The following is a 24,797-nucleotide window of genomic DNA, read 5'->3' on the forward strand; positions in this document are numbered from 1 at the left end:
GGATTGGGACACTCGAATTGGATTTGGACACACTAGGATTGGATTGGGATACTGGGATTGAATTGGGACACACTAGGATTGGATTGGGACACTCTGGGATTGGATTGGGACACTCTGGGATTGGATTGGGACACTCGAATTGGATTTGGACACACTAGGATTGGATTGGGATACTGGGATTGAATTGGGACACACTAGGATTGGATTGGGACACTCTGGGATTGGATTGGGACACTCTGGGATTGGATTGGGATACTCTGGTGGATTGGGACACTGATATTGATTTAGGACACTGGTGTTGGGCTGAGACACTCGAGAATTTGATAGTAATGTTCAGATATTGGATTAGAACAAACCAATATCGGAGCAGAATATGTTGCCTGTACCACTGGTATTTTGTTCTCTCCCTTCACTAGAAAAACAGATGCAAAGTAGTCCTTTAGAAAGTCTGCAATTTTCTTATTATCTAATATATTCTCACCTGCATCTGTCTTTAATGGGCCCACATTCCCCACTCTCTTTCTCTTAATATATTTACAAAAACTTTTGCTGTTAGCTTTGGTATCTCTTGCAAGTTTTTTTCCTTTTTACACCTCATTACTTACTTTGTATCCCTTTTGTTTCTTTGTATAGCTTTCCCAGTTTGCGGGATTTCCACTTTTCCTTGCATTAGTGGAAGCCTCATCTCTCAGCTTGATGCTTTCTCTTAGCTCACTTGTTGACCGTGGTTGTTTAACGACACAAGTGGAACTTTTGCCTTTTTGGTATATGTGCTGGTTTTGTATCAGACCAAATACTTGTTTGAATACTTCCCACTGTTTGTCTGTTGGTTTACCGTTCAGCCCAGTTTACTGTGGTTACTTTGTTTCTCATCTGTTCAAAGTTGCATTACTTAAATTTAAACCCTTGCTTTGTGACTACTTTCTCCCTCGAAATCCTCCCTCGAAATCCTAATATCAAATGCAATCATATTATGGTCACTATTTGCAAGACGCTGCCTTACCGTCAGATTGTTAACTAATTCTGGTCTGTTACTCATCACTGAATCCAGTTTTGCCTGTTCCCTAGTTGGTGCTAAAACATATATTCTAGAAAATAATTGCCTTTACTACTTGAGCTGTTCTCCTTCTGTCTATGTGAAAATTAAAATCTTCCTTTATAACCACTTTGTTTTCGCTACATGCTTCCCTGATCTCAGTATTTATACATCCTCCCACTACATCACTACTACAGGTATAAGGAAGTTTGTAGACAACTTTTACCAGAGCCTTGCATCCTTTACTGTTCCTTAACTCTACCTGTACTGTTTCCGCTGCCCAATCACCCTTACTGAAAATGTCCCTGTCCTTCTGATGTGGGACTGAAACACTCGGATGTTGGTTTGGGATGTTGACGTCGGAGGGGGCAGGTCGATGTCGGAGTGGGGCACTCTGATGTTGTATTTGCTGAGCTACGGCGATAGGATTTTGAAATTATGCCTCTGAATAGAATCACCCAGCAATTTGAAATTAGATTTTTTTTTTAAATTGCTGATGTTTATACAGATAAAATGAAAGTACAACAAACAGTTCAACTAAAAACTATGCACTAACCCTAATCCATACTGTTGTTACCTCCAGACTCGACGATTCCAATACTCCCCTGGCCAGCCTCCCACCTTCCACCCTCCGTACTTTCACCCATTCCCGTTCACCCATCACTGTGCTCATGAACTAGGTTGTCTGCCTATCCAACAATGCCTCCAATTTAAAATTTTCCTCCTTGTTTTCAAATCTCTCCATAGCCTCGTCCCTCCCTATCTCTGCAATCTCCTCCAGCCCTACAACCCTTCGAGAACTCTGCGCTCCTCCAATTCCAGCCTTTTGTGCATCCCCGATTTCCTTCACCCCTCCAATGGTGGCCGTGCCTTCAGCTGTCTAGGCCCTAAGCTCTGGTATTCCCTTCCTCCACCTCTCTACTTCTCTCTCCTCCTTTAAGACGCTCCTTAAAACCTAACTCTTTGACCAAGCTTATGTTCACCTGTCCTAATATCTCCTCTGTGGCTTGGTGTCAAATTTTGTCGGATAATCATTCCCATGAAGCGCCTTAGGATGTTAAAGGTAGAGACAAAAGTCACTGGTCAGTCAGCCCATGTGTTTTCACCTATTATAATTATAGTTAATGGATTAGCTGGAGCGCAGGTTTTTCGAATCAGCCCTGTAGTACGTGGGACGAGATCCCAAGCGGCCTGCACACCCACAGAGTCTGAGACTGGAGTATGTAGAGAGCTCAAAACTTCACAGTAGAAAGAAGCCTGGAGGAAAGAAAGAAGAAAGGAGTTTTGAAAAGCTGGGATAGCGGCAAAGAGTAAAAATAGATTTTTTTACTTTGTTGTGTAACATCCAGCTCACATCAAGGCATATCAGAATTCTGGTCTGTTAATTCCTCAAAAATATATTGATCCCAAGCAGTGACGATTGAAACAGACACTTGCTGTCCAAAGCAATTTACAACTTAAGCTACAGGATGTTGTAAAAAATTGTTGCAAGGCAGTAAAAGGATCCTTTGGGAATTATGGAAATAGCACATTCACAGGCCAGCGTTTCATGTCGAGTGAGTTCTGTCTGCATTTGTTCACAGAAATCAGCACTTCCTGCTGCTCCTGGCCCCGCGCTCAAAGTCACCTTAGAATGCCCCACAAGTGCGGCCGTGTGCGGTTTGTGTGCGTTTGCACACATGCAAACCCATAGGCCCCACACCCTGGCTGGTAGTTGGTACCTAGTGGCAGACTGGTGAGAAAATGGACAAGTCTGTGCATGGTCATTCTCAGAATGAGCCCTCCTGCTCTGATAGACTTTCGCAAAAGGGAAGTGACATCCACAAAAGGGAAGTGAGTGGCTCAATCAAATTTGATTGCAATCTAAAAGTTCCCGCCAAGATAAGTACTTGCGATAAGCATAATCAAAAGTGGTGGCCTTATCCTGAATGGTAACCATTCTTTAACCATCGGACCCCAATATAGTTATTTTCTCCTTGTTCAGTAGTTTAATCAACGTCGCTGAATAGCAGTGAGTGAACCTATTAAAACTTGCTAGGGTTTCACTGTCTGTTGTGGGTTTGAGACGTACGGGCTAAGACTAGTTCTAGGTTATATCCCCAGACTACATAGCTGCTAACTGTCAGCATTTCACATGGACAGTCAGCATTTACTAAACGATGTCGGCATTTGCTATTGAAAGTTCATGCATTCTGCACCGCCTCCTGCCCTCTTCTCAGGTCAACGCAGAACGTCCTTCAATTCTCTTCTGTGTATGTGCTGAGATTGTGCATCCAACACTGACTTCTGATCAGCAAGCAGCTTGTGGTGTAGAAGATGTGTCCAGAGAGTTCCTCTTTGTGGTTCAGAGCTCCTAGGTAACAGAAGGGCTTCCTCCAGCCCATGTGTGAGATCCAGGACCATTGATGTTATTCTGTTTTAGTACTTGCATATGTGGAGGCCTGCTGTGTTACACTCAGTGTTTTGCTATTAACTGATATGAAAATCAAGAGTCAATTTTTAACTTGTAACAATGATTCTGTTTCAATATTTAAAATATCTATAACCCTTCGGAATAAATGATTGTTGGCTGAATTCCAGTGGACTCCAAACTGATGGGAAAATATACCAGAAAAAGGCGGGCATACTGTCCGATCTTCCTCCTGAAATAAATCTCAGTACTCGCATCCTCCCTACAGAATCCACCATTACAAAACTTTTGTTACTTTTGTTTTCCCCTGCATTACAAGTGATGAAATATAGGGGATGTGTGCAGCTCAAATTATGTTGAGCTGATGTCCCACTGTACTCTGTGTTTTACTTGCCTTCACAGGTCACAGACAAAGCCTTTGGGTTTTTTCTGTTTTAACAAAAAATCGGACTAAATTCCAAAACACAGCTTAAAAATCTTGCAATTCCCATGTAATAAAAACCTAAAAATCGGTGGTCCTGATCATTGACTAAATTCAGGGCTAGCTCTTGAGTTGTCAGCTTATTTTTGTTGAAGTTATTGGTCAGATGTTTGCAGTTTTCTAGGTTGGCCTGTGTGGTACAGAAGAGCACGTTCAGCCCATTGTGCATATGCCACTGCAAATACTTCTCTCGGACAATCTACTCCGATCCCACCTTCCTGCTCTTTCCCTATAAATGCCTGTGCCAGGTATTTGAAAATGATACTCAACTGGCTGCAAAAAGCAGCACCTCAGTGCGCTGTGAGACTGTCGCAAGAATATACTTCGAACCAGGTGCCTGTCTGTTCGGTGTGGAACAGGTAGGCTAAGCAGTTCAGTTACACAACACTGCTCCAAGCACTGCACTGGGACTGGTTGTACAGTCTTGTTAGCAATAATGGGAAAACATACACCACTTCACAAAATTTACTTGAGAAATTAAAACAAACACTGTCTCTTAATATCCTTTAGTGCATTGTTTTAATGATCGTTGAACCAACCCTCCTAGCAGTAGTCCAATAAAATCAGTGTGTTTGTCTTTTGTGGCATCTAAGGTTCTGTAAAGGACATAGACTGACTCATCCTCAGTGTTAGGTTGGGATGAGTTTAGGCTTTAATAGGAAATCAGAGTTGATCTGAACCTGAAAGTCATATTTTTAGTCCCGTCTACATGATTTGTTCCCGGATGGTCTTGTCGCTTAAAAGAAATTGAAGCTCCCAATTGTGCATATCCATTTCATCTGCTGCCACCTCGAATCATAGGCCTCGATATTTGTGGGGAGGGTGTGGGGGAGGGCGGTTGTGCCGGGAAAGCCCGGCATAGCAGGGAACATGGCAGTCCTGCCAAGTGTAACGGTAGGACCTCATAATAATATTTTCCTTCCGTTTCCCAAATTGACAGGGCTGCGGGGTGGGAAAACCAGTGGCAGGTGGCCGCAGCCGGGGACCCTTGGGGACAGTCCCCAGCAATCAGGAGGGAGGGAGCCAGACATTGGTGCTTGTTGGTGGGGGCGAGGGGGAGGGGAAGAGAGTGGCAATCGGAAGGGAAGGAGCCAGAGTCGGGGCTGGAGGCGGGTGGTCGCTGATCACGGCAGGGTGAGAGAGAGACCGCGATCGGCAGAGGGGAGGCTGAAGGCTTCCTTGAGGGGCTGGGGGGGTGGGGGGCGGAGAACTTCTTCTCCTCCTGGCCCACAAGGAGTGCTGTAATAGGCACTTGTCTTTCTGATCCAACAGTTCCCGCCTCCCTTTTACTGCAGGGATTCCTGAGCCCTGGGAAACCGGGACGGCAACTGTTAAATTTAAATCAGCCTGATTTACATACGTTAATGAAGGGTTCCCCGTTTTTAAATTTTTAACCCCCATCCCCCCGACCCTCCCTCGCCAGTCGTGGGAGGGGGTTAATATCAAGGCCATAAAATCATACAGCACAGAAGGAGGCCGCTCGGCTCATCGTGCCTGTCCCAGCTCTTTGCCAGAGCTATCCAATTAGTCCCACTCCCCTGCCCTTTCCTCATAGCCCTGTTATTTTTTTTCTTTTCAAGTATTTATCCAATTCCCTTTTGAAAGTTACTGTTGAATCTGCTTCCACCACTCTTTCAGGCAGTGCATTCCAGATCACAACAACTCACTGCGTAAAACAGATTCTCCTCATCTGCTTCTGGTTCTTTTGCAAATGATCTTAAATCTGTTTTCCTCTGGTTACCTAGCCCCCTGCCAATGGAAACTATTTCTCCCTGTCTACTTTATAAAAAAACCCTCAGATTTTGACAGACCAAAAAAGCATGCTTCCAAGTCTCATTAAAGTAGGTTCTTAATCTGTGTCATATTATAATTCTGATTGCTAACATTTCCCTCATGTTACCCATTTTCGCTAAGCCCTGTAAATCTAGTTATGAATGGTAATGGTAGCAACCAATGTTTCAGTTAGCTGAGGTAATTAGGACCGAGATCACTTCTCAGAGATGTTAAAAGTAGGTCTTCAAGCTGAGCAAGATATGGTTCGGAGGAGGAAGAAGTTACTGAACAAGAAGGCAAATGGCAAACGAATGGTGCTTTACCTCACCAAGAGCAGCTGGGTTTTAAGTAGTCACTTTTATACTGACACTTGGTAACCAAAGGCAGAATCAGAAGTCCAACAAAAACTGGGCCCACGATTCTGTCAGTGGGATGAGGTGAGCTAGGTTTCATAGTGTAACCACCAGGAGCCAATTAATGGACAACGGTCTCCCAGAATCTGACCTAAATGAGCGCCAGAATAAAACCCCTTCCAGTAAAAACAATTCTGTACCAGCCTTGGTTCCTGTTGCTATGGAACTTCCAGCTTTACATTGAAGGTGAATTCTATAACACTAGCGGCAGCAGACAGATAAGTTGCAACTTCATTTCCTACCTGCCAGATCTTCTCTGGTAGCTGGCTACTGGGGAAGGGGAAAAGAAATTATCCGGTGCTAAAGAAGTTGGGTTTCAGTTAGTTGCAGTCGGTCCTTTTTGGAATTGGGAAATGAAAGCTGAATTGTATCCCAGTTGAGCAGCTTCTCGCTGTTATAACTGAGGAATAAGTTAAGTACCTGCTTCCCATTGCTTTATTCACACGGTAAAACCCAGCTGATCCAACATTCGGACTCACCAGTAGGATATGGGTCAGAAGCTGCGTTGGTTAGCAAGAAACCTTATGGGATGGATTTCTGCGGCCAGTTAAATGTCAAAGCATACACGTATAGAATGGTGGCCATGCTCTATCTTTCCAAAGAAAGGGTGGAATAAAATAAGAATAAAAATTTGTGTATGACACCAAATTCAGGGGTATAGTTAATACTGAGGAAGACTGCAACAAAATACAAGATGATGATAAACTTGCAGAATGGGTTTGTAAATGGCAAGTAATTTTGATATAGGCAAGTGTGAGGTGATGCAGTTTGATAAGAGGAATAAGGAGACCACATATTCTTCGGAAAATAAGTCTAAATGGGGTAGAGGAGTAAGGAAATCTAGGAACAGATTCACAAATCATTTAAAAGTAGCAACACAGTTAACAAGGCCATAAAAATGCAAACAAAGTACTAGTGTTCATTTCCAGAGGAATAGAATTGAAAAGCAGTGAAGTTATGTTAAACTTGTATAGAACCTTAGTTAGACTAAACTCAGGGATTGTTGGTAGGTGAGTCATGGTGTGTGGTGCATTGAGGAGTGTGTGAGGCTAGTGGTGCAGCTGGTGGGAGATGGCATTTAAAGATGCATTTACTGACCTTGACCACTTGTGAGGTTATTGAATTTCTTTCAGAACTACATCCATGTCCTCTGGGGCAAGACTGCTGGTTTGACCTCGTCGGCTATCTGCTGCCACTGCCTTCGCAGTGTGTGTCGGGAGGGCCTCCTGGTCCCCTGCGGATAGAGGACCTGTCTCTTCCTTTCCACCCCCTGCACTAAGTCCTTTAGTGCTGCATCCGAGAACCTTGGAGCCCTTTCTCTGGCCTCTTGAGCCATTTTTCACTCTTTCTGAGCCTTGCCTCCACAATCAGTTGCATGAGCTGCTGCAGGCAGAATGCACCTCCCCTTTAAGAAGTGCAGGCTGCCGTTAAGAAGTGGAGGCTAGCTTTAATTGGAGATAGCCTCGCACAAACTTGGGCCTCCTGCTGAGCACTCAGCAGTGCATTCAGTGCTGGGCTGAACGCTGCAATCATTGTAATTAGCAGGCAACATGAAGGTCGCGTGCTGCCTGCATTCCTTTCAACGGGCGTGAGCTGATCACACATTGCGATCCCCACGCCCATTTTCGATGGCTATCGAATTTTTAGCCCATAATACCTATGGAGGAGGAGGATGATCTAGTCCCTGGTAGGTGGGTCCCTTTTCCCACCTTGTCTTACTAGAAGTGCAGCTCCTATCAGTAAAGCAGAGGGTTACATTAAGGTTGATAATCATGGGTTGAGATTGCAGGTAAGTTGGAGTCCATGGGAGAGCAGGCAGGCTAAAGATAACTTGAGCCTCATAACAACTTGCATTCATATTGGCCTTCGATGTAGTGAAACATGCTACTTCACAAAGGGTCGGGGTTGGTGGTGGGGGTCTGTAGGGGAAACAATGAAATTTAGGGGAAGTAAACAGAGGATTAATATGAAGAGATAAGTTTAAGGAGGATTTTGAAGGAGAGAAAGATGTAGCAAGGTGGAGAGGTTTAGGAAGAGTGATTGTGTGCGAGTGATGGCTGAAGGCTCATAATTTTAACAAGGAAGAAGCTGTGAGGCAATGAAATAGGAAGCTAAGTTGTATTTTGCCCTTATTTAATGTGTGTTTTTGAAGGAGATAAATAAGATTAACATGAGCACACAAATGTAATAATACAGTACTTTTTCTAAAGTGACTGTAGACTTTGAACTTATAAAATTTTTAATGGCAATTACCATTCTGCTGATTGCTGCCTTGGGGGCCTACTTGTTCCACTCCTTATTACCAGGTAATTTACTGTGAAGGAAATGAGAAATGAACACAGTAAATTAGGTTATTAACCAAGATGTGGCAAACCTGAAAATGCTAATTACCGAGGAAGTATCAGTGACAGACTGGGCAGAAAGCTAGACGTAGAGGAAAAATGGAGACACTGAAGTGAAGCTTTAAAAGATCGTGCAATGGATCCATTAGTATAAGTACTGTCCAGTGTGGAACTGAGCCCGGAAACCAGGAGCGGCCCATCTTTTCTCAGTTGGTAGTACTCTTGCCTTTTGAGTCAGAAGATTGTGACTTGAGCACATCATCTAGGCTAGCATTTCAATGCTGTACTGAGGGAGTGCTGCACTGTCGGAGGGGCCGTCTTTCAGATCAGATGTTAAAGCGCGGCCCTGTCTGGCCTTCTCAGGTGGACGTCCTGGCCAATATTTATCCCTCAACCAACATCGCTAAAACAGATTATCTGATCATTATCACGATGCTGTTTTTGGGACCTTGCTGTGCGTAAATTAGCTGTCGCGTTTCCTATATTACAACAGTGACTATACTTCAAAAGTACTTAATTGGCTGTACAGCACTTTGGGATGTCCTGAGGGCGTGAAAGGCGCTATATAAAGGAAAGTCTTTCTTTCAAAAGACAGCGGGTTCGATCTTCACTTGAAGGCACAAAGTAGTCTGGCATTCCATTGTAGTACTGAGGGAGTACTGCATTGTCGGAGGGCCACATCCTGGCCAGCATTCATCCAAAACGACCAAAAAAGATTGATCACCTTGCTGTTTGTGGGATCTTGCTGTGTGCAAATTGCCTGCTGCATTTAGTTGCATTCATTACACTTCAAAGTGATTCATTGTATGTGAAGCACTGAGATATGACAATGCTATAAGTGCAAGTCTTTCTTTGTGCTGACTTGTGCTTTGTGCTCACACATAAGCAATGACCCAATAACAGGTGCATTTGCAATCTTTCTGCAATCAGATAGTGACTGTGTTCCATAATCACATTTGTAAAATGTCACAATAAAGATTCAGACATTTTTTTTAAAGTGTGGGTTTTTTCTAACCAATTTTCTGCTGTCCTGAAGGATCCTGGGCTCTACAGGAGCCAGCAGCTCTCTGGTATCTTATCCAAGACACCACTCTTCACAGGTGAGCATGCACAGCAAGTGTTGGCAGCTATTCAATCATCAAAGGCATCACACCAAAGGCCAATTCTATACACACACACACACACACACACAAGGATAAAAGGATATGTTGATCGGCTTAGATGAAGAGGATGGGAGGAGGCTCGTGTGGAGTATAAACACCAGCATAGACCAGTTGGGCCGAATGGCCTGTTTCTGTGCTGCGGATTCTATGTAACATACATTTTCCAGTGCAGGTCACGGGATAGTAATTGAGACTGGAAACCTTGACTGATTTTTCTTTCCCTATCCCGGAGCATTAAACCTAATTGAAATCCGCATGGGCTGAGAATTGAAGCAGGGCCTTTCTGTTCAGTATGGCTTCATATAACACCTTTACCCACTAGGCCATTGAAGGAGTTTCACATCTGACAGGTCAGGGAAAAATGAACGAGCGAATTGTAGTCTTGTAGTGCCTGGGCCTTCGACACTAGAGGAGCTGTAGCATTTATATGGCTCACTAGCAGTCTCCAGTGTTACTAAACTCTTGGTGCTTTTTTATGTACAACATTCTGTGGACAGTTTCATATAGCATAACAGGAACCCCACAATATTGTCAACCTACCCAGAACATCTGACTACCCAGGACAACATTCCTCCAGACCACTCCCTTCCTACCACTATCATGGAAGCACCATCACCACAACAGCTGCAGTGGTTCTTCAACCATGCGTTCAGTCCCCCTCCTCCCCTTAATTTTTTCCATCCCCTGCTCACAGGCTTCCTCTCCCGCATGTATAGTGTTCTGATACATTCTTCCATGTGAGGGCTTCAATCCAATTTACTTCAGTATTACACCTATAGTATACAGCAAATTATTCTAAACCAACATTCCTTTTCACCACCATGGGAGGTGAAGATCTAATAATCGAACAATATTTGTGTAATACCATATGTGGAAGTGTAGTGGGTAGTGTAGTAGTTATATTACTGGACTGGTAATCCAGAGGTCTGGACTAAAGAAAGTGAGTTCAGATCCCACCATTTGAGAATTTTAATTCAGCTTTAAAAATCTTGAAATAAAAAGCTGGTACCAGTAAAAGTGACCATGAAGCTGTCGGATTGTCATTAAAAACCCAACTAGTTCACTAATGTCCTTTAGGGAAGGGAACCTGCTGTTCTTACCCGGTCTGGCCCATATATAACTCCAGTCCCAAACCAGCTCCGAAGGCCCTTCCATCAACCTCTCGGGGCAACTAAGGACCGGTAATAAATGCTGACTTTCCAGCGATTATCCAAAGAATGATTTTTTTTAAATCCCAGAATGAACACATCCAAAAGCTTAATTAGTGAAATTACACTAGCTTAGATTTTACCTTTTTTTTTAAAGAAAAATATGAGGTATTTAAAATGTGTGAAAAAAAATGTCAAGGACACTACTTGTATTTGGACTTAATAGTCCTCAAACTGTGCTGCAGTGTGCTGATCTGCATGTGTATGGTCCAGAATCTAAGTTAAGGGACAAAACAAATGTAAAGGTGAGGTTGTGGGAGGGCTATATAGATCCCATTTGTCTGTTAGGGGACATGCTCAGTATATAGAGTGGCACCAAATTAATGTAATTAAAGTATTAGTCAGTGTTTAGGAGTCTCTTGTCTGAATCTGACTCTTGACTGACATTTATCTTCAAACTCCCAGAGGGAGAGCTTTTCAGTCTTGGCTGAGCCGTCTGATTGGAAGTAAGGGTTAGGGAAGAGTCGGAAGGTGGAGGAATCATTTCCTAAACCTTCAGCTCCCGTCACGGTGACAGAATCTGCAGAACTATTGTGTGCTGGTTCATCATCTCCCAACAAAGTATACTTGGGAGGGGTGGGGGGTTGGGATTCAAGGGGGAAGTGAAAACAATGAAGTATTAGTACAAAAAAAGATCATTTAGAGTATCGAAATATGCTTTGTACAGAATAAGTTGGGAAATTTATGCAGTGCTCACTTGTCACAGAAGAGAGCTGAGGGACGAGTTTTGCGCCTGGTGTAGGCCCATTGGTGAGTCTATTTGTGCGACAAACAACCAGACATAGAATCAGCAAAAGTAATGCTCAAGGGAAAATAACCAGTTTTGCAGTCACATAATCTGTGCTTTGTGTCGTACACTCTGTGCTTGATACAATGTGCTTTTGTGCTTCTTCTGTATAACTGCCTGCTTTGTATCATTGCATGCATAATAAAACTGTTTTGACAAGGAGCAATACTGAGCCCGTAATGCTGATTGTGGTGGAAAGCAGCCAGTTTGCTGACTATTCCTTCTGATTTGCAATTTGCCCACACAGCTTCCAAATGGTTAATGTCCTCCCTCAGATTGTCTATTTTCCCAATGTAAATCCTTCGGGCAAATCATCCAGAGAATGGGGAATGGCGATATGTCCCTCATTTCAATTTAACACTATCGTGGATCAAATCCAAAAACACGTTTCAGCTATTTACTTCAGATGGGAATTCAGTTCCTAACATCTGGCACACATTTACCAGGAAATCAAAGGGAGGAAAAGAGCCATTACATAGAAGGATCATCAAGGATGGAAGTAATACGGCCTACATCTGCAAAACTATATGCTTTATTATTCATGGGGTGCGTGCGGATTAATTAGCCCATCTGGCACACTACAATTATTCTAATGCCTCACTATCCGTCTAATAAGTAGAGTATGGTTACTGCTTCACGCGCGAACCTTCTTGCCGGTCAGACTCGAGACCATTCAATGCAATGGAAGATAGCAAGGTAGCCAGCAGCCATGTGCCGGGGCTCAGTGGTAGCACTCTCGTCTGAGTCAGAAGTTTGTGGGTTTGAAGCCCCGCTTCAGAGACTTGAGCACGTAATCCAAGCTCACACTCTAGTGCAGTACTGAGGGAATGCTGTACTATCGGAGGTGCCGTCTTTCACATGAGACGTTAAACCAAGGCCCCTTCTGCCCTTTTGTGCGGATGCAAAAGATCCCATTATACTATCGAAGAAGAGCAGGGGAGTTCTACCTGTTTCCTGGCCAACATTTATCCCTTAACCAACACCTTAAAAAAAAAAAGACGATCTGGTCATTATCTCATTGCTGCTTGTGGGAGCGTGCTGTGCGCAATTTGACTACAACAGTGACTACACTTAAAAAATACTTCATTGGCTGTAAATTACTTTTGGACGTCCTCAGGTAGCAATAGGTGCTATATAAATGCAAGTTTTTTTGTTGTATTTAGAACTGTACAGTACACCAGCACCATCAGCCAGTTCATGCAATAAAAGTCACAGGCGTACTTGTATGCACAGACTCGTGACATGGATTGTGTTTAAAGAGGCAGCATCAAGGTTCACCAATGAGCCAGTTGCGATGTGCACTGCTGAGGGTAGTTCTAGGCCATGCACATCTGAAAGGTCGCAAGTTCGATCCCCGGTCGGTGCTGAGTTGGCTGAACACAGCCAGGGTATTGTTAGTGCCCCTGGGTTATAGAGGTGAAAATTGGCCAGGGATCTCAATTCTGATTGTCATCCAGTGCCCCTGTGCTCATCTGGCCATTGGGTGAAGAGAGGACCAGGCCTGGCTGGGATGCTTTCTACTACAACAACTTGCATTTATACAGCGCCTTTATAGTAGTGAAATGTCCCAAGGCACTTCACAGGAGCGTTATCAGACACAATTTGACACCGAGCCAAAGAATGAGACGTTCGGACTGGTGGCCAAACGCTTATCCAGAGAGAGGTTTTAAGCAGCGTCTTGAAGGACGAGAGAGAGGTGGAGAGGCAAAGAGGTCTGGGGAGGGAATCCCAGAGCTTGGGGTCAAGGCAGCTGCAGGCACCCCCGCCAATGGTGAAGGAAGTGGCAGATAAATAAGAGGCTAGAATTAGGGACGAGCAGAGTTCTCGGAGGTTTGTAGGGCTGGAGGAGGTTACAGAGATGAGCAGGGGTGAGACCATGGAGGCCTATAGTTGAATTGCCTGCCAACACTGGCTCTAGATTCAACCCTAAAGAATAGCCTTTTTGGTGAGGGAACAGAAGGCAGTAGGTGCCCGTGGAACTGTACCCCAGCATCTTTAAAAGAGGAGAGAAACAAGTGTGCAAGAATATTTTGTTGCAGAGACACCTAATGAGATTAAATGAGAGTATTCAACCTGCTGCTACTCACCTACTGTACTATCATTATCATATCAGCTGTTTTTAAATGTTCGAAAGGTGCATTCTAGCTCACCTGTTTAAAGATATCACAAAGATTGCTTTTAAGTTTGCAGTATACGCCAGCACTGTCGCCATGGTGCAGACTCCCAAAGTGGGCCTGTGGAATTTGTCGTGCAGTCCGGTTTTACAAGGTGCTAGAGCCTCTTTGATAACACATGAAGTCTTTTTAAAGCAATCTCTCAACAGGAATGTCTGTCTATACATGGCTTTTATATTGAGATTTGGAAACTACTGCTCTTGCCCCTCAAGGAGTGCTGTAAAAGATGCTTACCTTCTTGAGCCGGCACATCCCACCTCCCTTTTACTGCCGGGTTCCCTGAGCCCTGGGAAACCCATGCGGCAACTGTTAAATTTAAATCTGGCTCCCAACTGCACTGTGAAAGCCTGATTTAAATATTATAATCAGGTGATCCACTTCTCAAGAGCTGGGCACAGGCACACCATGCAACCCGCCGCCGTAAAAATGGCAGCAGGCGAACGCGGCAGGGTGGGTTACCCGATTTTATATTTCTAACCCTGTCGTGGGGGTGGTTAAAATTCCCCCCATTGTTTCCACAGATTCGTTTTGAATTTACCCCCCTTCTATCGCAGGCTGTGTCCTCTGGTTTTACTGTTCTGGACAAGGTGAAAGAGCTCGTCATGGTCTTTAGAAGTGTGAGAGCACCTCGTATGTGCCCGGAGAGGATGAGGTCATGAAATGTTCTATTTTTGCAGGTCAATGGGAAGGATCTGTCGAAAGCCACACACGAGGAGGCAGTGGAAGCTTTCCGAAATGCCAAGGACCCAATTGTTGTGCAAGTTCTGCGGCGAACCCCCGTCACAAAGAATCATGGCGGTTCCCAGGAAGTCCCGCTTGTGGATGCTGGCACGCAGACGGAAATTACTTTCGAGCACATCATGGCTCTCTCCAAGCTGAGGTCGTCTTCACCTCCCGTGCCTGACATCTGCCCATACTTGTTATCAGACAGGTACAACACAGCCTCTCTCTCTCATTCGTTGCAACCACTATAGTTGTTTAGAAACTGGTAGATAACTTGAACTAACTTTGTTAGTTTTGTTGTCTTGTGATCGGATGTTTACTTAGAAATGACTGTGTTGAAGGAGGCCATTCAGCCAGTGCTAGCTCTTCTATTGGAGCTGTCCACTCTAATTCCATTTCCTAGCTCTTCCCACTATTCTTTTCTACTGTTCCCTTTCAAATATATATCCAAATCCCTTTTAAATTGTTAGTCTCTGCCTCAGTAGCCACTTATGGTAAAGCTATCCATGTTCCTCTGTGGAAAAAAAATTACTTTTCAACTTCCCCATAGTTCCTCTGATAATCGTCAATCTAGCTCCCCTTGTTACTGATTTGTCAGTAGTGACAAGTCTTTCACTATTTACCCTCTCGAGATCTTTCATAATTTTGAAAGTTCAATCAGATTGCCCCTTAACCTTTTCTGTTCCAATGACAAAGCCCAATTTGTCACCCATTTCTTCATAATTATGATCTCTCATTCCTGGTTACCATTGCAGATTCTTTGTCCTCTTTCAATGGCTCTTGTGTAACAGAGTGCTCGGCCAGAAATGTATGTAATCCTCCCAACTGGAGCCTAATTAACGTCCTGTACAAACTCAACATCACTTCCTTATTTTTAATCACCATGCCCCATGTATAAAATCCAGAATCCCAGTTGCCTTTTTATGGTCCTTTCTACCTGCACTTTCTTCTTCAACAATCTAATGAAGAAAGGTTGAGCAGGTTAGGCCTATACTCATTGGAGTTTAGAAGAATGAGAGGGGATCTTCTTGAAACATATAAGATTCTGAGGGGGCTTGACAGGGTACATGCAGAGAGGATGTTTCCCCTTGTGGGGGAATCTAGAACTAGGGGGCATAATTTCAGAATAAGGGGGGGCACCCTTTTAAATCGGAAATGAGGAGGAATTTCTTCTCTGAGGGTTGTGAATCTTTGGAATTCTCTTCCCCAGAGAGCTGTGGAGGCTGGGTCGTTGAATATATTTAAGGTGGAGATAGACAGACTTTTGAATGGTAAGGGAGCCAAGGGTTATGGGGAGCGGGCAGGGAAGTGGAGTTGAAGCCAGGATCAGATCAGCCATGATCTTATTGAAGGGCGGAGCAGGTTCGAGGGGCCAAATGACCTACTCCTGCTCCTATGTCTTATGTTCTTATGTAATCTATTTATCTGCACCGCTAGCTCTCTCTTCCTCCACTCAGTTAAGAAATTTACAATTCAGGGCATTGCTTTTTCCCCCAAAATATACATTTCTCTGCATCTATCACCCATCTGTCTATTCCTCTTACCTCTCTGTCCCTTCCTCTTACCTGTTTGTGTCCTCCTGCAATCTCTTGCGCTCTTCCTCACAGTTTCTTGTTCCCTCTAATTTGATTCCATCAGCAAACTCATTCCTCTTGTGCCTATGTCCAAATCCTTCTTTATATAAATAGAAAACAAAGGAGGTCCTAGTACAGATCTCTGGGGCACATCACTATCCACATCCCACCAATCTGAAAAACACCTATTTACACCTACTGTTTGCTTTCTAGCATTCCCTCTACATTCCCATTAATACTATGTGGCTTCATTTTCATTCTCATTTGTGGCACCCTATCAAATATCTTTTGAAATTCATAAATATGTATATCTCCATCACATTCCCTTTTTCCATTCTCTCTCTTGATTTCCTCAAAACTCATGCATGACCTGCCCTTTAAAGGTCCATTGTGACTGTTCCTGAATAGCCATGCTTATTTTAGTATTCACTATTTTCATTTAGAAGTTTATCCTCAACAGAGGTAAGACAAAATGATCTATTATTTCATGTCTTATCTTTTTCTGAACACTATTTGATGGTATATAATGTATTCCCAATATGATAACAAATCTGTTACTATTTCTTAACTCTACCCAAACTCTATCTGAGCACTACCATCGATAGTAAAAAATCCTTTCTGTGGCATCATCGTATAAGAAGGTCACCATTCCTCCCTTTTGCTCTTGTCTATCTCTCCCGAATATTTAGTAGCCAGAGATATTTAGTTCCCAGTCTTGCCCAGCTCGAGCCAAATTTCTGTAAAGGCCACAATATCACATCCCTTAATTCCAATTAGTGCCACCATCTTTGTCCCCCACCACAAACTCTGTGCCCGTGCCATTAATTCCAACACCCTCCCCAGACTGTTCACGGCCTTGGCATCCTATTCAATCCTGAGCTGAGCAATTTTCAGGAGAGCTTCCAAAGGCATTCCTGCCAGAAACAGGTGGGGGTCTACTTGAGTCGGGGTTGTACACTCTGCCCATTGGGACTAGGCCTTGAACGGCCTAACCCGCGGTCCACTGGAGGCTGGTCACAAAACGGCCACTAAACATTGTTCTGTGCATTTTTGTGGAGCCAAGAGGAGGCTCCTCCTAGCTTCACAAAAATACTGTGACCTACTGCTAGCCCCTCAGTGGGACCCCTGAAGTGCCTCCCTCCTATTTACCCCCAACCGACTTTAACAGTTTTTACCAGCTTGGCTCCGTTATGGAGCTGTTGGATTTCTCCTGCCCTGCCCCCACACCGGATCAGCGAGCTGCCCGTCAGCGCTCATTGAGTTCTCAGTAGCTCGTCGGCCCAATGCAGATGAAGCCCGAGAATGAAAATGTTTCAGGCCTTGCGCGACTGGTACCAGGCAGGCCATGGCTTCCCCCACCACCTGCTCGATACAGGCAAATGTTGAGAGGAAGTCTGTGTTCTCTTCTGCAATGGGACTGCCCCAGTTTGTCCTTCCCTTAATATAAAAGGTGGGAAACTAGTTCAAAGGCATCTCTAATATACTGGCACCGTTTTGTGGCTCTCTGTCATATAGCCCCTAGGTAAAGATATTCCTGGCACATCAGGCTAACAGTGAGGCCACAGCACAGGTAATTATCCACAGGTTGAAAATGGGCACTACTTGGTGCCTACCTTTTTGGCTCTGGGTCAATCGTGTGCACTTAAAACTGGCATCAAGAGGAAAAAAATTCCACATGGCGAGATTCAACATCTGCAGCGGCTGCGCTGTTTTAAATTTTTTGGAATTTGGGAATCCTCAGTATTGGGGCATGGGATTCACATAATCAGGGTAACACTGTGCATTAAACTCAACCGCAGAACGGCATTCCCAGTGCACCAATATGATTTTTTTTCCATTTCTCACTCCAGAGCCCTAACGTTAATGTGAGGCGGGAAGGACCGTGGGGAAAGCGGAGGCCTTGCTGATCCTCACTTAAATAATGTGCAGTCTCCCACCTGGCAGCCGGCCAGATTGACGGTCTTTTATGAAAGGGCATCGACTTGAAACGGGGCCACGGATTCGGGGCGGGGGGGGGAGAGAAGTTATGAACGGGAAACCCAGAAGTACAGGTTTTAATTTTTTTTCGGCAGGTTTCCCGCCCGAGAGGCAGACTGACTGCCTGCCTGTCGGGAGGGAAAGCCCGCAGTACAAGGACACATCTGAGCAAAGAGCAGGTAGGGAGGCAGCAAGAGATCACAGTTATGGTGGGAGGGGGGTGGTTGGAGGGGAGCGCGAGATGGTGGTCAGGGGGCTGAGATCCTGAGAGGTGGGTGGGATATCGGCCCATGAGCAGTGCTGTAAAGGCACTTGCTTTATGGATCCAGCCTTCCTCGCCATCCTTTTACCTGCCAGGTTTCCCGTGGCCTGGGAAACCTGACCGACATTAGTTAAAAATGAAACGTTTGTAAAAATGAAAGCACGCAGTTTCTTTAAAGGCTGTTACCGACCGACCCGCCTCCTGAGAGCGGATTGGTCACTCGCCCACCGTCCTGCCCCTGGAACTGGGTGGATTGGAGGCGGGTTTGAAATTTTTAAAATTTCAACTTTTCATTGGCCCAAACCCACTCATTTGAGGGGGGGGGTTAAAATTAACCCCGTTAACTCTGTTTCTCTCTCCACAGATAAATCCTGACCCTGAGTGTTTGCAGTATTTTCTGTTTATATTTCAGATTTTCAGCATCCGCAGTATTTTACTTTTGATCTGAAAAGATGTTTTATCTGTTGCTGTATAGGGGGTCTGTGTAGGAGGCCAAATAGAACACAGCAAAAAATAAACAAGTGGCATAATCTGTTCTTTCCTTCACTTTAATGTGAGAATCCTGTCATGGAATCAAAGTGCTTATGCCTACTGGGTGAATGGGGTGTGTGGGATATGAGATTGATACTTTCTAATGGAGGGATTGTTCCATCAAATTGGGGAAGGAATGAGGAAGATCCATGGAGTACAGGGCTAAAGATGAGGAGACTATCTTCTGTGCAACAGTTCAGCACCCAACCCCCTTTCTGGGGATTGGGAACGTTGTGGAACCAAACTGGGGATATAGGACTGTAGCAGAGCACCTTTTTGTTGACTTTTCTTTCATTTTTCCATTCACTGGATTTATAAAAGAATGTACTGGGGGCACTATCGACTGCTGGGTTGTAAATGTAGATGGTTTAACCATCCATGCGCTTAAAACTGTTTCGAAAGGTGCTGTTGTAAATTAAATTGTTAAAATTCAAAATATGTGAGAGTAGAAATAATCTTTAAATCCAGCAAAATATACTGTATTCATTTAAATGTAAAGCATTTGCAATCTTATTTTTGAAAGAGTGTATTCTGCCTTACCTGAGTGAATTTTGTATACTGATCCAAATTCTCAACAGTAACGCTGACAGATGATTTTATAAAGAGAAATGTGCTTACACTCTCTACTGGATTGATCTGAAACCTAGCTGGTTTAATCTGTTCCTTCTCCACCCCCTTTCCGAGAGGGCTGCTTGTGAAACGATGGGTCCACCTGTACAAGGTACCAGAATCCCCACACCTCATGACTTCCTGAAGTTAGTGTCGGCTGTGGTTCAGTCTGTAGCATTCTCGCCTCTGAGTCAGAAGGTCATGGGTTCAAGCTCCACTCCAGAGACTTGAGCACATAACCGAGACTTACTCTTCACTGCAGTACTGAGGGAGCGCTGCACAGTCGGAGGGGCTGTCTTTTGGATGAGACCAAGGTCCTGTCAGGTGGATGTAAAAACTCTCACGGTACTATTCGAAGAGGAGCAGGGGAGTTCTCCCAGCATCCTGGCCAAAATTTAGCCCTCAACTAACACCACCAAAAAAGCAGATTATCTGCTATTTGTTTCATTGCTGTTTATGGGACCTTGCTGTGCACAAATTGCTGATCGTGTTTCCTTCAATTACAACAGTGACTTCACGTCAAAAGTACTTCACTGGCTGTTAAGCACTTTGGCACATTTTGAGAATATGAAAGGTGCTATATAAATGCAAGTTGTTACTTTTTCTTGGAAGGAGGGTTGTAGAGGTATAATTGGAATTATTTTGGAACACCACTCACTGACGCTGCCATTATACACAGGTTTGATATTAGCCGACGTTCATTCTGTTGACTGCGCCTTCTGGTCTATTTTTATATGTATACTTGAAAAGGAAAAGTTTGCATGGCTACTGGGAAAGAGCGGGGGAGTGGGACTAATTGGATAGCTCTTTGAAAGCCGGACCAGGCACAATGGGCTGAACGGCCTCCTCCTGTGCTGTATGATTCATTTTGAAATAAGTTAATTTGAGTCGGGAGCAGAACCTTTGATATTGCCCATCAGAATCATCGTGAATGTAGGAAGAAAATGGATTCAACACCTCTATTCCCACTGCCTGCTCTCATGCTAGTTCTCCTTGCATCTTCCCTCACACAGCTGTCACTCTCTGCATCCTATGGCCCACGACTACTATGAAGCCAGCGATTACCTTCCCAACTTGGCACACGACGGGGACCGAGCTGATGAGCTGGAATATGAGGTAAGACAGTAATCCATTTGGAGAGGGAAAAAAAAAGCTGACAAGATTGTCGGCTCCATCTCTGAGTACATTTTAACTACCTTTAATGAAGCTCTAACATTGTTAATGGGCGCTCTTAGCAATCTTATTCTCTAAGCCAAATTGGTTGCACTTTAAAAAATGTAAGTAGTTGCAAAATGAGCCAGATTTATTATTAATTAGACTACCTCCTAAACAAAATCAACCAGATATAAAAAAAATATACAAGCAAAAACATACTGGCAGACTTGTTTTCATGTTGTCAAATTCATCAGTTTTAATACCAAGATAATTCTTCCAGTTGTAATGCTGATCTTTGAGAGCAGCAGCATGCTGCTTGGTCAGCGTGCCTGTAACCAGTGTTTGCTAGTTAACATTTTAATGCAAGCTTTAAGAAATGTTGCAATCTGAAGGAAGTTATCAGATTGTACGTTAAAGTGGACTTAAACATGACAAGGCAGTGCGGTGCTAGTTCTGGTATTAGTTCCTAATAATGGAAAGCCTGGGTATTGTAGGAGGACTGAATGCCGCTCAAGCTTCTATTCAATAGCCTGTAATCTCCACTAATCGCACCATCACAGTCATTAATTTAACATCAGCTGTGATTTTACAGCCTGAGGCAAAACCTCCTGACTGGAATAAAGAGTGTTTGACATGAAATTTAAATAGAAAAGTGCCCTTTTCAGGCAGAAGCCTCTTCAAATAACCGGGTGAATAAAACATTACAAAGTAGTTCATTCCACAACAGAAAAGGCCTAAAACCGACAGAAAAGGGAAATGATTGCATTCTTATGAGTGATGACGAGAGGTGAGATTTCTTTTTGTCATTTTGCAGTGTGACAACTTTGAAATTGTACTTTTTTTTTAAACAAAGGAAGACGCTTGTCAGTAAGGGCTGTGAATATCTACGGTGCTTCACATTTTGCTTGATGCTGGCAGTTTTGCATGCAGAGATACACAAAGGGAAGAAAACACTGCATTGATATTGTATGAATGTTACGGAAATAATGGATGATTGTCGATAAGCAAATCTGCTTGCCAAAAGTGCTCGCCGGATAGGTTACATTGTGTTGCCAACTGTTAATTCATCTGCTCATCTTCTGCTCCCAACCTCAAAAAGATGTTGAGTGTGCAGAAAGACAGTATTCCCCACAGGCAGAAAGGTGAGCAAGATGGATAGCTGTGCAGGTTTGGAAAGTGGAAAGTCCTACCATGGCACTTCAGCATGCATTGTGCGAGTGTGGACGCAGATGGCTGCTCGAGGAATGTAATATCCGTGTTGGACATTTTCCTGCAGAAACGATGACAGAGTGCTGTGCAATAAATTGAAAAGACCACTTTTTTCTTTGTCTGACCCACCTGGACATACATATTTCAGATAGGTGACTGAGTGAAGGGAATGAGCAGTTATCACATCTGCACCGTTCCACCCATCAGAATTTTTCTTTTAAGCTGGCGACTGTTTATATTGAAAGATTGCTGTCAATGTGAGTTATCAAGGCCAGCAGTTTTTTATACTGAGTAAGGTAGGCAGCAGGCAAGTGGGGCGGAGTGGGGGTGAGGGTGGGAGGAGAAATTAAAGTGGCTGCATACTTAGAAAACATGTGCAGAGACATTCAGCAGCTGTCTTCATTTCTCTACCCTAACTTTTGTACATTCAATACTTAAGATATAGATTATTCTGTTCCCCGCCCCGCCCCATTTTCTCCTCTTTTACCTCCTGAAGGTGCTGTCTACTTTGCAATCTTTTTTATTGGTTAATGGGGTTTGGCACAGACAAGGTTAAATTAATTGGCATTCTTGAGGTCTAAAAATGAAGAGTATTCAGTGCAGGTTTATTTTGCAGAGTTTAGAATGGAGGCTGTGTTGGTGGAGAACAGGGGGATTCTATCTCCTTAAGAAGCTTTGTTTATGTGGCCTGTGGGGTGTTTGCAGCTGGATGCTGGGTCACTATCCGAGCCCTTTGGAAGAGGCAATTAATGCTTATCCAGCCCAACGGTTCCCCCTCCAACTTGTCAAGATCGAGCAACTTCCCTAACGAGACGCACGCTCCTCTTACTTTTCACATTTTCCAGCAGCTGTGCCCCTTACACTGTCAAAATGAGAGACGAGGGGAGCTGCTCGCTTGTTTTGAAATCAAAGGCAGTATTTACACAGTATATCAAGATAGGCAACCCTCTCTAGTTTCACACATAATTATTGCATTATTTTGTGTCGTTGTCTTTTTAACTCGTCTAGACATTCGTGTGAACAACTAAGAGCCAAGTCCCAGCATAATCTGAGGCACAAGTGATTCATTAGTTTAGCATCGTAATTTGACTCAATATGTAGCACTTCTGTATTACAATCTGCTAAATATTATTTGCTGAACTAAATAAAATGTCACTATTTACTTTTAGGTTAGTACTGGTCCCAGGTAAGGATTGCAGTAAAAGATATCTCTGTACTCCCAATCTCTCGATGCGTATTCGCAGTGAGTAGCTGAGCCATACAGAAGGTCTAATGTTTGATCCCCAGTCTGTACTAAGTTAGCTGATTTTGGCCATGGGTACGCTAGGGGTGCATCAAATGGCTTTGAGTTAAGAGGATGAAAATTGGCCACTGCTATCGGGCAAGGATAGGATTGGACTCTGGCGTGATGCCCCTGCAGTCGAATGATCTGCTGACGGTCACTGTCAAGGCTGGCACGTAAGGAATGGTCTTTTGGATGATGTACTAGAGGGTTCCCAGCACCCAGCAAACATTATTCCAATGGGGAGACCAGCATCTTGAAAGGAGGAGAGAAAATCGGTGAGAAAAAACAAAGACCTATCACGATGAAAATCAGACCAAATAAACTTTTTTCTTTGTGCTGAGAAGATTACAATCGCTACTGGCTGTTCTTAACTGTTAATCTAATATTGTGACTCCTTGCCCTCCCCAGAGGATGGTCTACCTCTTTAAACAGGTCAAAGAATCATTTCTCCTCTACATTCAATCTGCGACCTTGAAAGAGAGTTCTGTCGAGTGATGTGGAAGTAAAGTGCACGAATGAATGCAGAAAAGTGAGACCTTCCTTTCTAACAGAAGAGAAACAGGAAGAGAGTATTGTTAGTAGGTTAAACTATGTTACTCAGCCTGTGGATGTTCAGGGGTATAAGTGAATTTAAAGCACATGAACAGATGTACACATATCTCAAAATGGACTTGACCTATATTATAACTGGACAACTTGAAGAAATTAGTTAGCAGAAAGCCTCAAAAGTTATATTTCCGTATTTTTAGCCGTTTCTGTTTTAAAGGGATGGGGGGCCAAAAGTACCCGTCAAATGTACAAATACACGATTTTTATGTCACGTCAGTCATGATATTGTTACATGCAGGTCACGCGATGATGTGTCACCTGATTTATGACACAGGTGTCCTGTTCGTGCAAGGAATGATGCCTTTCTTATGAAGACAGTGGCCCTTTAAAAAGCGCTTCCAGTCAGTAAATATTTCTGCCTCTTCCTCTTCTGATTTGTCCAAAACCCCTGATGCTACAAAGTGTAGTTGGATCATCAGTCTCCAGCTCAAGCCTATAATCAGATTGCAGCTGCCAGCAAGCAGGTTAGGCTTCACGAACAAAATGACAGGTGACACAGAATCACAGATGTAGTAAACAAATCATAGAATTATCGAAACATACATCACAGAAGGAGGCCATTCGGCCCATTGTGCCTGTTCCGGCTCTTGAAAAGAGCCATCAATTAGTCCCACTCCCCTTCTCTTTCCTCATAGCTCTGCAAATCCTTCCTCTTCGAGTATATATCCAATTCTCTTTTGAAAGTTACTATTGAATCTGGATGAAAATTCTGAAGTGATTATTTTAACATGGGAAGTTTTGAGGGAATCATTTTTGTTCAAAAATGATTGAAAAGAAACATACCACCACAAAGATAGCTTTTGAATTTTTTTAAATAAAAGGTGAACGACCTCTCCAGCACCATGTTGCCAGGTCGTCTTGCTACTTGGCCTTTTCAGTGGTTTCACCAATGGGGAGGCAGGCATCTAGAGTCACTCTTAGCAAAACAGTGGGAGAACACAACCTTGGACTGGCCTGGTCTGGGTATTCACTGGAATCCCCAATCCTGGGGAAAAGCTGCACTGTGGGCGCGCAACATACCCATCCCGGAGTGCGATTTCCTGGGTTGGGCAGCTCCAGATTGGCAGCCAGGCCAG

General features: G+C 43.8%; 1 protein-coding gene across 1 annotated transcript in view; it reads left to right on the forward strand.

Moving 5' to 3' along the window:
- pdzrn4 (PDZ domain containing ring finger 4) overlaps positions 1–24,797 on the forward strand; it is a 547,764-nt gene that overhangs the window by 478,685 nt on the left and 44,282 nt on the right. The window contains exons 6-7 of the mRNA XM_086008682.1: positions 14,465–14,718; positions 20,477–20,579. Coding sequence (XP_085864808.1) covers positions 14,465–14,718; positions 20,477–20,579 — 357 coding nt within the window. The remainder of the gene's footprint in view (positions 1–14,464; positions 14,719–20,476; positions 20,580–24,797) is intronic.

This window comes from Somniosus microcephalus, chromosome 16 (genome assembly GCF_052327205.1).
Source record: "Somniosus microcephalus isolate GS21.2 chromosome 16, FLI_Smic_1.0, whole genome shotgun sequence".
Classification (NCBI taxonomy): Eukaryota; Metazoa; Chordata; class Chondrichthyes; order Squaliformes; family Somniosidae; genus Somniosus; species Somniosus microcephalus.